Source organism: Gobio gobio, assembly GCF_949357685.1.
Source record: "Gobio gobio genome assembly, chromosome: 22".
Taxonomy (NCBI): domain Eukaryota; kingdom Metazoa; phylum Chordata; class Actinopteri; order Cypriniformes; family Gobionidae; genus Gobio; species Gobio gobio.
The window spans coordinates 34112295-34128693 of NC_137118.1; the positions used below are offsets into that span (position 1 = coordinate 34112295).

Consider the following 16399-nt stretch of genomic DNA (forward strand, 5'->3'; position numbering starts at 1 on the left):
TGTTATGTTTACCAGTTGGTCAGGTAGGCATCCATGGGCAGACGTCTTGAGCGGAGCTCAACGTGGGACAGGACGTTACGACAGAGACGTCAAGCCGGAGTTCAGGCTCGGGAGGGGGGATAACAGCTGTTGCAGGATACAGAGGATATTAATAACCATGTAGACCCCAGTACCCCCTGACGACACACACATAAACGCACACATAACAAACTGGATTCAAACAGCTTAACTGTCCTTTCAGAAAATCCAGCCAAAATTCAATTCACAAACTTCATCAACAGAGACAACTCTTTTGATGAATGTTTAAATCCCACCACAAGGGGGCAACAGCATGTGTGACTAAACAAAATGCTGCTGTTCCTCACAGATCCACTAGAGGGAGGAGTTGTGCACAATTCTTGATGAGTTCATTTCTTTTAGCCTGACTTAATTAGAGTTACACCTGGTTTCACAGATAAGGCTTAAAGGGATGGTTCACCCAAGAATGAACATTTTGTCATCATTTACTCAACCTCAAGTTGTTCCAAACCTCTATGAGTTTCTTTCTTCTGTTGAACACAAAAGAAGCTATTTTAAAGAATGTTGGTAATCAAACAGTTGACGGTAGCCATTGGGTGCGTCTCTCTCAGCTCCCTTGTTCAGTAGTCAGGGCACTCCCTGATCAGTGCCCTGACTGATCAGGGAGTGCCTGACTGGGGGTACTGAGGAAGTCCATGGCTACCATCAACTGTTTGATTACCAACATTCTTCAAAATATCTTATTTTCTGTTCAACAGAAGAAAGAAACGTATTCAGGTTTGGAACAACTAGAGGGTGAGTGAATTATGACAAAAAAAAATTTGGGGGGTGAACTATCCCTTTAAGATTTATCCCAGACTAAAATGCATGTTTGAGCCGTTTTAACTGAAAGCTTGTACTGAGGTATCTTAAAATATGTCAGTGCCATTGTTTTGTCTCAAGATTCACACCAGTAATGTTTGTTTTTTCTTCTAAATAACATTTATAAAAGCTACTTAAGTGTCCTAATTTAACAAAGACCTAATCCTGGTTAATCTAAGCCCTGTCTGTGAAACCAGGCTTTATCCCTGGTTTCACGGACAAGGCTCAAGTCTAATCCCAGAATAAAATGCATTATTGAGCTGTTTTAACTGAAAACAACTTGCACTGCGCTGACATATCTTAAAATATGTCGGTGCCATTGTTTTGTCTCCAGCAGAGGTGTAAAGTACTTGAGTTATTTTACTTGATTACTGTACTATTAGTATTATTTTCTGGGATTTTTACTTCACTTGAGTACAATTAAAAATCAATACTTTTACTTGTACTTAATTACATTTTTTAAGGAAAAAAAGTACTTTTTACTCCTTACAATTTTATTTACCGTCAAGTACTTCTTTTTTGGAGATCACTTCATTCTATTTTCCCTTGCTATTACCAAACCAATTGAATTGCGCTTGTGCCCAGTTTAATTTAAATGTTATTTATTCTGCCAATGAGATTCGTTTTCACATTCCATGAAATTGGTCAGACATGTTCATTGGTCTTTTGGAAGTGAAGTCATGTCGCATCAATTATCACAATGCACAGAACCTTGACCTGGAAATTAGAGTGAGAGGCTTTTCAGCACTGCAAGATTGCTTTTCAGCCCCAAAAGAGCTATAGGCTTGACACTCACAATTTTGAAAATCAGTTTCTGCTTAAAGCCATGGGTGCACACTTTGCGATTTTGGCCCCGATTTGGCCGTCTGAGACAAATTTTGCAAATCTTAAAAGATTCCTTTGATCGTTAGTTTGGTCTTTGATCGTTAGTTTGACATGCTCACCGACAGCCGATTTAATGACCGTTGCGATCAAATTTGACCTGAGACGAAATTCTGGCAGTGTCAGAAGTTTTTTTGCGTGCGTCCGTTTTTAAAGCGCCTTGACTATCGTACAGTCTGACATTAATGTGTGACATGACTTACAGCGGGGATCATGTTCGTACAGTCTGACAAGAAACTAACGTAAAGGACTATTATAAATCCGGCTTAAGTTAAAACCGAGGTTTTACAACTTTGAGTACCATGTTGCATACTGGCATGAGGTAGTAGTCTTATAGTTTGATTAAATACAAACAGTTCTAAAGCAGGATAAAACCTTGTAGCCTATGTGGTTCATTCACTTAATGTTTTTATAGATTAAAGCTTAAACAAAAATCATCTCTAGTTTTCATTCCCGCTGTTACTTTTACTTTTTTAATACTCAAGTACAATTTTAATGTTGTACTTTTTTACTTTTACTCAAGTATGATTCTGGCCAGATACTTTTACTTTTAATTGAGTAAAATTTTCACTCAGTACTTGTACTTTCACTTGAGTAACATTTTTGAGTACTTTTTACACCTCTGGTCTCCAGATGCACACCAGTAACGTTTTTTTCTAAGGCACGTTTATAAAAGCTACTTCTATGTTGTAGTTGAACTAAGGCCTAATCCTGGCTTAATCTAAACCAGTTCTGTGAAATGTGTTAGTATTTTAAATAAACCCCCAACCCTAATATTATAAGCTTTCCTGTGTAATTCATCCAACACTGTCCCATCCTATCTAGATACCAGAATGTCGCTACTGAGCTTTTCTTACTTGAGCCAGTAAGCAACCACCCAAAATACCCCAAAAAGAAAAATCACAGCAACATGCTAAGAAACACCTTAGCGACATTTTAGCAATCACCCAAAACATCCTAGCATTGTTTGTGATAACTTTCGACTAGTTTTGCTTCAGAAAATGTGCAGATCTATTTTCATTAGCAAGCGCAACTGATTCACTGTGATTAAAAACACTTAAGCTCAAAAGTAAACAATAAAAGTAATTGTTAATTCTGGTAAAAATGTATCAGATTAACTTTATAGAGCTGCAATGAGCCTCTGTGATTGGCCAGGGTTGGGAACAGGGGGATTGCTGATTGGTTGTGGTGCAACAAAATTAATCAATTCTGATTAAATGATTCTGCATTAACATGCATAAAATTTAACACGCATACTATTGATTACTGACTACCACACAAATACAAACCCACCATGAGGCCTTATATTCTGATGGGGTTGTAGACCAGTCCAGGCCTGTCATATTGTATCATATCAGCACTACCAAACAGGACACAAACAGGCTGGAGTTGTCTATGGAGGACGCGGTGGGCTCCTTAATCTGATTAGCTCCCCCGTGCAGATGGATCCCTTGTCTCTGTGTGGTCTTTCTACAAACTCCTGATGAATCAGTGAAATTCTTTTCACTGAAAGCAATTCTTCTGCGTTCAGGACTTCAATGCTTTGAAATGGACACAATGAAAGACTGATGTTAACTTTATCAAACACTCTTTCATTTCTTAAGAAACTGATTAGAGATATAAACAGGGGGTGGGACTAAATGGCATCACACATATGCACTAACACATCCACACATCAAAACTTACATTACTAGTATGATGAAGTGTGTTGTTTAGGAGGGTCGTCGAACAAGTACACAATGTCATATAGTGGGAGGTCTAAATACTTTTTAAGCCCCACCTAGACGCCTATTCGTTGCTATGGTTAGCAAACGTAGCACCTCCTTCCTTCAAAGCCTGATTATTCTTAGCTCTTCTAGCTAATCCAATGTTTGTTAATACCAAGTGCTAATGGAGCAGAAAACTGTGCGTTTCATCTGCATTTAAATACATATATGCTTTATTTTTATACATAATATATAGACTATACATGAAGGATTTGATCAAATCTAGGATTAAAGCATAACTAGTATAGAAAAGATTAGCATAGCATAATTTGATCACTGAGGGGAATCCAAGCCATAGATCTTAGTTAAAGTAAATTACATATTTAAAATATGTTCAATACGTCATATCATTCAGTTGCCATTGAAAATAAGTCTCTAGTGTACAAATAAAAACCGGAAAACACACAGGTTGACGATACAAAAGGAGGTGGATAGGGGAGAATGGGGCACAACCTAACGGTTTTTCTCAGTTTGTGTAAATCCACTTGGGGTTGAGAACATTATTTTTTTTCCCATATTAATTTCACACGTCTAGTACAACTATGTGGGTTTGTTTCATTAATACAGTGTATACTTTTTTCTTGATTTACCCCGAAAGAATGGAAGTGAAATGTGACAACATGCCCCATAGGTGGGGTACATTGTAACATGACCAAATGACAGCTTAAAATGTTATCTGATATAATCAAAAAAATATCCATGACAAACTAAAGTATTTTGGCAATAAAATACAATTATTAACTTTTTAAAATAAAATAATGGCATTTTTTAATAATTAAGTTTAAATAATTAAGTTTAACAATAAACACATCGCTAAATACAGCTATCCAGTATAGTTAAAAACTTTCTGAACATTGACTCTCAGTTATTATTCACCCTTTTCTCATGGTTACTAAAAATAATTCATAAAAGTATTGAATATAATAGTTCTAATATGGGCTTATTGTAACGCAGTGTTACAACGCACCCCATCAGCACATCTGCGGCTCGTGTCTTCTGCTGATTAGATCAGCATTAAAGAACAATCTAAACTGTTAAATAACAGATATAAGATTAAAATAATATCAAATTTGTCTTTTTTTAAATAAACACAAAAAACAGAAATGAAAAATAAACTTAAGAAAGAAATTTACTTTCGCTATGGTTAAATAAATGTTCAGTAATATCTTCCAAAGATTTTTTTAATTGTGCCGCAATTTTTTAAATAATGTTGATATGGCAACTAGTAAATACACTAAGTTTTATCATCCTGGCATGTGTGGAAAGTTTTAAACCATGCGTGTTAAAACTAACCCCGCATTAGGTTGTGCCCCGCGCTCACCTACATTCTTCTACGGGCCAAGCTACAGGCTGATTTAAACACATGCTCCACAAACTCATAAAATATTGCACAAAGTTGCAAAAAACAGATGTTTTTCTCATTCAGAAACATCCTGAGGACACGGGCCCCGCGGACAGATAACAGCAGCATGTCTGGTCTTGCTGCATCTCTGCACTGTGATTTCCATAACATTTATGTTCTCTGATTATATTCTTTGATCTTCTGAAGTGTTTACTAGCGCAAGGGCAGGACAACCTGTCACTCACATGAGATCGACCAATAGCAAACAACAATGATCCGATCATCCAGTCAATTCCCGATGGACTAAATCAAGTTCCACCCTACATGTTTTCTTGTTCGAGAAGCTGTTTCACTTGGATATATGTCACAGTGGGGAAGAATTGCAACTTTCGTGTCATGCCGACTTTAAAGGATTAGTTCACTTTAAAATGAAAATTACCCCATGATTTACTCACCCTCAAGACAGCCAAGGTGTATGACATTCTTCTTTCTGATTAACACAGTCAGAGTTATATTAATAAATATCCTGACCCTCCAAGCTTTATAATGGCAGTAAACGGGGCTGAATATCATTCTATTATAAAAGTAATCCACACTGCTCCAGGGGGTTAATAAAGGCATTCTGATGCAAATTGATGGGTTTTTGTAAGAAAAATATCCATATTTAAAACTTTATAAAGTAAAATATCTACCTTCTGCCACTTTTTTGAGCTTCAAACTCGTGAGCCCCGTTCAATGCCATTATAAAGCTTGGAAACATCAGGATATTTATTAACATGACTCTGTGTTCATCAGAAAGAAGAATGTCATACACACCTAGGATGTCTTGAGGGTGAGTAAATCATGGAGTAATTTTCAGTTTAAAGTGAACTAATCCTTTAAGAATGTAAAAAAAGGGATCTGTTTTGATTCTATGCATTGTGCCGGATCCTGAGGGCGTGAAAAACCGGCAGGTAAGTAACTGCCGTTAACCCCCTGTGGCGGGCAGCGAGGCCGAGGGACCGTGAGGGCGGGACGAGGCGGCGCTCATCAGGGAGGATGAGCGCCAGCTGCGCGCCGCAGCGATCTCGGCCCTTGCGGAGGAGTGAGGGACTATAAAGGAGGAGCGACAACAGTGAGGGACGAGAGAGGACCAGGCCTGGATTTTATGTTGAGTTTTATTTACGTTTTGTTATGTGCACGCTGCAGTCGTCCGTGAGGGGCTGCAGCTTTTTATTTTCATTTGTGTTTGTATGTAGGCGGCAGTCGACCGCGAGGGGCTGCCGCCGCCATTTTATTTTGTCTTTATTTTGATTAAACATTTTTGATTGTTCGCCGGTTCCCGCCTCCTTCTTCCCGTACAAACGAGATTTACTACACCCCCCATTAACCAAGTCACATGTAACGGACTGGTAAACTGGCAGAGCTGGAATCATCCTTGTGCCAAAATGCTCACAGCTAGAGCTTGAATACTGGACAGCTTCACACAATCCTACTGCCAAATACCAGTGCAAATCAGCCCAAAAAACACAGCTGGTCGTCACAATGACCCAGTGGTCCAAACCAGGATAATTATCCAGACTAAAGCCACTTCCTGGACCCCTGTGGACGGCCAAGTCTGTCCAATGACCAGCGTCACTATTAAGGCCCTCTCAATCTCACGACAGCACTGGGGCGACACTGACAGCTCAAGAAAGACTTCTGGGTCATCGGCCAGGAAACAAAGTGGAGACATAAAGAGAGATTTGACAGAGAGGACGGAGGGACAGCACAGACACTGATGACAGACGAAAGACACTTCCTGTATTCAGTGCCTGATGTGCAGCCAAGTTAATCTATTACATAATCTAATCTGATACTAGTTAATGAAGCCATTCACAGACAGATTGTTTCAGAGCAGTCAGAGGACATTAATAGTCCACAGGCTGTTGAACCCTCTCAGAGCAGATGAAAAAAGAGAACCATTGAGCCAAAAAACAAAAATACAGGACAGTGTTTGCAAAACTCAATGGTGGTTATTTAGAATAGCAATGCAAACACTGACTGACATAGCCATGCAGATAATATAATTAACTGTTAGACTGATCGACTGTTGGTGTCTTTATAATGCACAATTTTAAAATAAAATAAAATAATATGCTGATTTGATGCTCAAGAATCATTTCTTAGTATGATCACTGTTGAAGTTTTTGCAGAAACCATGATACATTATTTTTTTCAGAATTCTTTGATGGACAGAAATTTTCAAAAGAACAGCATTTATTTGAAATAGAGATATTTTATAGCGTTGTAAATGTATTTACTGTCACTTTTGATTAATTTATTGTGTCCTTGCTCAGTAAAAGTATTAATTTCCTAAGTTTTTGAATTGTATTTCATCATTTAAAAAGTTTACCCCTACATAAATACATAATAGTACTTCAAATAAAATAAAATAAAAATATGTTGCTACTACTGCATTTCTGTAATGAAATTTTAACCAGCATAATATAAACGAAAACCTTTAACACTTTAAGACTACATGTATATGTAAATCAGCTAAGTAATGATTGGCTAACCTTAATGTATCAGCATAGTTCATCAGGACAGGCCAAGTTACTGATTAGGAGTCGATATATAAAGCGCGGGTGGCTTTAGGTTAGCAAACGTCTTTTTTACTTAAAAAGAGCATGGAAAAACTTTGCCTTCATATGCATTTTTAAAACATGCTCATGAAGTCAAAAAAGCCCTGAAAGCATTTGTGTGTTCAGATTTCCCAACAGATTAAGCAGTCACACACAAAAGGCTGAGAAGAGCGTGTTGATTCATTCATTCATTCAGAAACCAATCCTTCAGCTAAGTGGACCGGAGAGGGTGTGAGGTGAGAGTGTGTGTTTAAGTGTTGTTCTTCTCAGTACAGTAATGCAGCCAAAACCTGTCTATCTAGTAACTATCAGCACAAACAATCAAACCTGTCAAAAAAAAATCACAAGGGTTTCCTGTCACATTCACAGGCACTATGACTGAACAAATGCCAAACATTCTATTAGCAAAAGGCCACCCATGCTACATGACATAAGAGTATCTGCCTTTCTTGAGCATTTCAGTTATGGAGGGAATTGACTACTGATATCAGTGTTGCTATTGTTACAGTATCTCCAGTGTTGGGGGTAACGCATTACAAGTTAACATGAGTTCCATAATCAGATTACAAAATATCTGAGTTTCTTTTTCAAATAAGTAATTGTGCAAGTTACTTTGTTTATCAATTTATTGACTGATGCCTCTTTTGTCCCCATGCTGAGAGAAATCGGGTGTAAGTGCAGAGGCGTTGTGTGTGCGCTGTGTAAACATGCTGGTCATTCTTTTAGACTATCAGAATATTACGCAAACCTGCAATAATTAAACATGTCAGATAATACAAATGTACTATTTAATCTCAATTTATGTCTTTGCTGCTGACCTTCAATGATCCAATTCAACCATACTGATTAGCAAAAATGACTTTAGATAAACATCACATTTGGGTTTAATTTTTTGTTTTTATTGCTGAAGGAAGAGTGTTGAACCAAAGCTGCTTTAAGACAAGCCTCAAAGTTAGCCAAAAATATCGAAATGATGTCGTACAAAGGGAAGGAGACCAGAGGCCTTTTTTTGTTGTTGAATGGATTCAATGGAGGAGAGCCTTCAATATGTTAAATAAACTGCATTTGTGCGAAAGCGGCTTTTCTTTTAATGAATCTACAGCCTATCGGCTAATCTTCAACATGTTTACACCAAAAACAATCCTGTTTTAGAAGAGAAGTCACTGACAATTGCATAATAGCACTTCTCATTAATTTCTATAGTATCTGCAAACAGTGAATGACTGTACAACTCTGAATGAAATTCAAAGTCATCAAGGCTGTAATGTGATTGGTTATCAAGGCACACGTGATTCAAGTCGGCCGTTACACTTTTTCCAATGGTAGAGCCACAGCCTCTCATCTCTCCCAATAATCAGACAATGGCAGCGTTCCACTCCACTTTTAGACACGCACTCGCAAACTTCCCTAAGCACTTCATCTCGGGGGAATGCCCGCCTCCGTTTTAAAGTGCGTTCCACTTCGTGAAGTGGACAACGGAAGTTTATATGGACAGACCCTCACCCCTCATTTTTGACAGAGTAAGCGAGTCTACTCCGATGTACACTTCAAGCAGCTCAACAATTCAACTTGATCGTGACATCCCAACAGATGGCGCTTAACCGAAGTGTATGATATATTAATTATTTTGAGAATTAATCGCCATACCAGTAGTCGGAACTCGTGCAAAGTTAACGAGTGAGGGGCATAAAAATTTGGAGTGGGACGCAGCCCATCTCTAGTTCTCCTGCATCCTTTTTCTTCTGCAATCCAGAATGGCAGCACAGCTGAAAGGTTTGAGTTGCGCCCTCTACTGTAGAGAAGTAAGTTTACAATTCATTCAGCCTAAGGCTTAAGGCTGATTTATACTTCTGCGTCAGACCTTTGGCGTAGCCTCTACTCTGTGGGGTACACGTTGATTTTAATTTATACTTCTGCATCCTTGTCCGCAACACCGTGCAGTTACACATGCAGATAGAGCATGTGTACCTCTGAGGGAGGGGTTCTGGCAGACCAATCACATCGCTTTGACGCGTTGTTACATTTTTGGAGAGGTACACGTCAGGGTACGTTGTAGGCTACGGCTTAGGCCCTACACCCAACGCAGAAGTATAAATTGGGCTTTAGGCCCTATCCCAAATGGTGCACTTCATATGCACTTTCGGTCTAGTGGACTTACAATGACTGCCGTGTGCGCGTCCATTAAGACCGTAGGGTGTTCCATTTGTCATTTTAGGGTTCAGAAGGGTGTCTGCGATGACCCCTTTGTGGACCCTCAATGCACTTTTGCTTTTTTCAAGTTAGCTGCACCAGGCAAATAGAGCTAATTTTAGTAAATAAATTATATAAATCCTAATTTGCATAGAAAGGAATGTATGCAATGCAAAGAATGAGAATGACAATGCATCAGAACTATTTCAGCACATTTAGTACCTGGTTAAACTGGATAAAAAGTGGTCAGAAGAAGGTGGAAATAACTTTTTAGTACTGAAATACAGCACACAAGTGTGTGCAATTATCTACATTTTAACATATTTTTCATCAATATAAATGCAACAAGCAACACATTTCACCACGTAGCTCTCCTAGTCTAGATTTCTGTATCACAATCTTTATATAGAATAATCGCTTCTAGGCCAATCCCAAATGTGTCATATCTTTTTCTGTACTCGGCTTAAAGTGGGCCAGTAAAAACCCGGTGGGACTCCTGAGTCCTGCCCCCCACAGGTTGGGTAAGACAGGCCATTTTATTACAAAGGGTGCAGTTCATTACAGCAGCTGGTCGGACATCTTTCATCCCTGATAGCATCCTAATTTGAGACGGCATGCATGAGGATAAGCATTTTGTATCATTATTATAAAATTGTATATTATGAGTTATTAGTATTTGGTAAAAGGAACTAGGAGAAAACTTGGTCAAGAGAACTTGAATGCCCCAGATTCTCAGCCTGACTGATACACTCCGATATTTCAGTATTTTTGGGGCAAATTTGCCCTGAGGCATCTACTGCACAAATATCTATGCATGTAGGTAACTAGGCTCAAGAAGTTAATGCCGGTTCTGATAAAAAAAAAAAGAAAAGGTGTCAGAATACACAGTGCATCGTAGTTTGTTGCGTATGGGGCTGCATAGCCGCAGATCAGCTGACCCCTGTCCACCACCGAAAGCGCCAACAGTGGCCACGTGAGCATCAGACCTGGACCACGGAGCAATGGAAGAAATTGGCCTGGTCTGATGAATCACGTTTTCTTTTACATCACGTTGATGTGACGCTTACCTGGGGAACACATGGCACCAGGATGCACTATGGGAAGAAGGCAAGCCGGCGGAGGCAGTGTGATGCTTTGGACAAAGTTCTGCTTGGAAACTCTGGCTTTTTTTTGCCATCCATGTGGAGGTTACTTTGACACTTACCACCCTAAGCATTGTTGCAGACTATGTACACCCTTTCATGGAAACGGTATTCCCTGGTGGCTGTGACTTCTTTCAGCAGGATAATGGTTCAGGAACGGTTTGAGGAGCACAACAACGAGTTTGAGGTGTGGACTTGGCCTCCAAATTCCCCAGATCTCAATCCAATCGAGCATCTGTGGGATGTGCTGAGCAAACAAGTCTGATCCATGGAGGCCTCACCTCGCAGCTTACAGGACTTAAAGGATCTGTTGCTAACATCTTGGTGCCAGATACCACAGCACACCTTCAGGGGTCTAGTGGAGTCCATGCCTGGCAGGGTCAGGGCTGTTTTGGCAGCAAAATGGCCAACACAATATAAGGACTCATAATGTTTTGCCTGATTGATGTACATGTTAATGTTTTTAATTAAAGTTATTAATAAAGTTTTACTCCCCCTCTCTTTTTCTTCTTTTTTTTTACATTGGGTTGGCTATAAGATTTTCCTAATGGTCTGACATACTTGTTGATGGTGTTCTGAAATAACACTCAGACTTTGACACTGAGATTTTTCTAGTTATCCATTAGCAGAAAGCATATAAAGGGCTGAGTTCACCACACACACTCCTATTCAAACACAACAACAGGTTTAGCAAGAGTGATCGCTGACTCATGTGATCCACGCCACAATCATTTGATTAGCTTGACCAAAACGTACTCTTCAAACACCTGTCTCTTCCTATTTTCACACCATTAGATGAAATGCTGTTTGTGTGAAGAGCTGCCCTGTAGGATCAGGCCAGATGCTCTCAGCTGCACCAGGATAAACCTCTTACGCATCAAAAGGCCAAACGTTACAGTACAGATACACAATATTCTATATTTTTACCTCCCCCACGTTATTTTACATCACGAATAAATCACTCAATGCACTTTAATCTCTTCACTGAGCTCTGGTTTCGTGCTGAGCCAGATCAAATTAACATATCAGATTTTGGACGTCAGCCTAAACTATGTATTTGTTTTTTGTAATTTTTTTCTCCATTTGTTAAGATGAATTTCATTCAACACACATTTGCTGTCACATTGGAAATAATGTTAAAACAAATTTTGTGGTTATATTTCTTTCCCAAAAAAAAAATACATTAAAATACATTTATCTATCAGTATCTATCAAAAGTGTTCCATGAAGGAACAGTAGTGAACCGGTGACACGGTCATGGGCGGCCAAGGCTCATTGATGCACGTGGGGAGCGAAGGCTGGCCCGTGTGGTCCGATCAAACAGACGAGCTACTGTAGCTCAAATTGCTCAAGAAGTTAATGCTGGTTCTGATTGAAAGGTGTCAGAATACACAGTGCATCTCAGGTTGTTGCGTATGGGGCTGCATAGCTGTAGACCAGTCAGGGTGCCCATGCTGAACCCTGTCCACCGCCGAAAGCACCAACAGTGGGCATGTGAGCATCAGAACTGGAACACGGAGCAATGGAAGAAGGTGGCCTGGTCTGATGAATCACGTTTTCTTTTACATCACGTGGATGCATGTGTGTCGCTTACCTGGCTGGGGAACACATGGCACCAGGATGCACTATGGGAAGAAGGCAAACCGGCGGAGACAGTGTGATGCTTTGGGCAACATTCTGCTGGGAAACCTTGGGTCCTGCCATCGATGTGGATTTTACTTTGACACGTACCGCCTACGTAAGCATTGTTGCAGAGCATGTACACCCTTTCATGGAAACAGTACACATTCAGGGAATCAGGGGTCTAGTGGATTCCATGCCTCAACTAGTCAGGGCTGTTTTGACAGCAAAAGGGGGACCAACACAATATTAGGAATTATAATGTTATGCCTTATCGGGTATATGCTAAATATTAAGGCAGCTGAATGCAGTATATATCACTCAAGGGTTTGTTTTTTACATGTTTAAATATCAAGTATCTAATAACTGGGGAAATGTAACAATCATGACTTCCAACATGACTTTGAACTTGTGACATTTATTGTCTGAGACGATGGCAGCTGATGTTTTGAAATGTTTGAGGAATCACAATGACAGACGATTACTGCTGACATCACTTCTGCTTTCACCCAGACCACCTGACCTTAACAGAAATATTCACTTTCAGTGATCACTATCCTGTTATCAAAAGACCAAATCAATGCTTTACGACATAACACTGAAATCTACTAAAAGGGCTGCCGGGCCACATTCTGAAACGGGGCCGTTCGCTCAGCTATGCCAGGATACAGCGATGAAAATGTGTCAGAGAGCAACTTGGGAATATAGCAAAGCCAAAAGTAAAAAGGTCTCTAATGCTGTAGCAAACAGTGAAACAAAGATCTTTGCCATTCCAGAAGATATCTTCAGGAATATTGTCTAATCCATCTACATTTATGCATTTGTCAGATGCTTACATTGACTTGACCTTGGCTTACCATGACCTTGGCGTTGCTGGTTTCATGCTCTACTGTTTGAGCTACAGGAATGCTTTCTAGTTATGTAGTGGAAAATATCACAAAAAAATCAGTAAACAAATAAAAGTCTCTCTCGTTCTTGGAACTTAATTTAACATTTCGCTCTTTGTTCCACTCAGATGGGACTCAAATAGACATATACAGTGCATTATGGGTAAGACAAACCATGCATGAGACAGGTTATTATAACCCCCCCGAGCTGTCGCACTGAAACTGTTGACATCATCAACAGCTCTCTGTAAAACGGTCTTTCAGATGTCAACAGACACACTCAAATTGCTCTGAATTCACAGAATACCTCAAGGCTGTAACTGATCTTCCATCTGAAAATTTGCTGAAACACCGTATATACCTTCAAACTGTATCAGTTTTCCTGAGAAACGTCCAAGCCTCAAACACATACCATCTAAATTGCGCTTATAGTTAAAAAAAAAACACTTTATTTATCAGACTATACTGACACAATTTCATTGGGTTTTATTGGCCTAGTGGATAGTGGGGAGACAACAAAAAATTATGTGAAGAAGAAGAAGAGCATAATGCAAACTAGACTCAAACCCATGCCTTCCACAATGGCTCCTTGGCTCAATGTGTTAGAGCAAGTCATTGTGTGATTTAACACATCACAACTATTATAAGCTACAAACTTGTGTCTCTCACCTCATAGTATGGGCCTCTGGTGTTCCTCAGCCAGCAGCGGCTCAGCTCACTCAATTCCACGATGGGCTGCACCTTCAGACGTACCGTGTCTCCAGACTGCTTGATCATCTCCACGATCTCATCCCTGTTTTTACTTTCCACGTTCCTCCCATTGATCTCTACCAGACGATCACCTGGCACCAGCCCCAAAGTCAGGTCCTTATTCCCAACGCCGGGCTCGGCAAAGTGGACCACCTTACGGTAAGGTGATCCATCGGGATGCTGGTCCACCATGGTGATACGACGAAGGGAAAAGCCGAAGTCTCCAGTGTTGCGGCGCTGGAGTTCCAATTCCCTTGGCGCAGGAACTTGAGGAGGCGCCAAAGCAGGCAAGCACAAGTCTGCAGGGAATGTTCGGTCCACTAACTCTGGGACCTGGACATTCTTCACAGGGCTGGTTTGGTGGGGCATATGTAGGGGCGATGGATTGAATACCTTGACCTCTACCTGAGGTGAGGGAATGGCGGAGTTCTGGCCTGATGGTGCAGTCGACCCTACAGGGCTTTCCTCTTTGCTCTTCTGTGAGAAAGAAAATCGCTTTAAGATTTGTTCTACCTGGGAGTTCTGCTTCTGTTCCACCTGGGAGCTCTGCATCGTCATGGAGTCAATCTTGGCCACCTGTTCTTTGACGGATGACCGACGGACATCTTGCTCCACCTTAATGTCATCGCTAGAGCTAGTGGGCGTTATGGTACCCTGAGTGTACAGTTTCCTGAGGTCCACTTCTGTCAGGCTGAGCTCTGTGTTTCGGACCACTGTGATGGGAATGGGGCTGGAAATCTCCAGTTTCCCTTTCGACTCCCGTTTAGAGCTGCTCCGATGAAGATTAAAGAAACCTCTCCTCACGCTCATTTCCTCTAGACTCTTCAGCTCGGCTTGAGACATTCGCTCTTTTTTCTCCTTCTTCTCCTTTTTCTCCTTTTTTGTTCCATCCTTCTCCTTGTCTTTATCTTTCTTGATCAAATTGAACATGGTTGGGCCTAAATGTAGAATCTACCAGATGTCAGTCTCTTCACACCATACAGATCAATAACGGCATTCAGTCATGACCAGCACAAGTTCCACAGCACCAAGGGCACCTCAGCAACAGGTGAAGCCTTCCTCTAAAACAACAGAATGACAAACAGAAGACATTTTAAGGCATCCTCCCTTTTGCAATAGCCTGTAGTAGTGAGTTGTGACTGTAATAGTCATGTGGTTTAAAAGGCACATTAACGGTATAGTTCACCCAAAAATGAAAAATATCCCATAATTTACTCACCCAAGCCATCCTAGGTGTATATGACATTCTTCTTTCAGACGAATACAATCAGAGTTATATAAAAAAAAATTCCTGGCTAATCCAAGCATTATAATGGCAGTGCTATCAAGCATTATAATGAAAGCTAGATATTTAAAATTTTTTGTTAAATATGGAAATTTTTCTTACAAAAACCCAACAATTTGCTTCAGAAGGCCTTTATTAACCCCCCGGAGCCATGTGAATTACTTTTATAATGGACTTTTATGGGCTTATAATTTTGGGCCGCCATTTACTGCCATTAAAATGCTTGGAAGAGCCAGGACATTTTTTTATATAACGCCGATTGTATTCGTCTGAAAGAAGAATGTCATATACATATAGGATGGCTTGAGGGGGAGTAAATCATGGGGTACTATGCATTTTTGGGGAAACTATCAATTTTAACATTTTAACATCTTTAAATAAATTAAATATATATAATAATCATAATAATATTTGTTGTTGTTGTTGTTAATAATAATTGAACTATTATTATACTATTATATATGTGTATGTATATATACATATATATACATATATATACATATGCCTACAGTACAATGTAATACATACATATTACAGTCACAGTGTTATTTTTTGTGGTTATTTAAATACAAAATAACCCACATAATTTATTAATCAAAAGAGTAAAAAAGGGAACATGTGACGGAAGACCACTGTGTGACGTCGCACACTCTCATTGGCTGTTCTTACCTTTCCTGACAGGTACAAAAATCGGTAAGAGAGTAGTACAGCTTGTATCATCGACATGAGTTATACAATTTATAAAACAATGACATAAACGTGATATAAAACACAGAGCCATAAATTAGTGATTATCTTAAATCGATCAGTTTCCCCGATTATCCAAACAAAACGAGTAAAATGAATCACTTCCTGAAACTCCTCATCTCATCTCCCCCTGAACGCTTCCTCTTCGAATTACTCTATTTTGTAATCTCAAAACTATCTAACAATATTTATGGTACGAAATCACTTGACCTCGCCTGCAGAATCGTTTCTATTGTGTAATGTTGAATTCAGCTCTATTAATAAACTACCGGCAAAAAACTCTCATTGATTCAGTTCTGAAAGTAA

At 39.7% G+C, this 16399-nt stretch overlaps 1 protein-coding gene across 1 annotated transcript in view; it reads right to left on the reverse strand.

Moving 5' to 3' along the window:
• The window catches only part of myo18aa (myosin XVIIIAa), a 59101-nt gene that overhangs the window by 42247 nt on the left and 455 nt on the right, over nucleotides 1–16399 (reverse strand). The window contains exon 2 of the mRNA XM_079804594.1: nucleotides 13981–15122. Within this exon, the coding sequence (XP_079660720.1) occupies nucleotides 13981–14991 (1011 nt within the window). The 5' untranslated portion in view covers nucleotides 14992–15122. The remainder of the gene's footprint in view (nucleotides 1–13980; nucleotides 15123–16399) is intronic.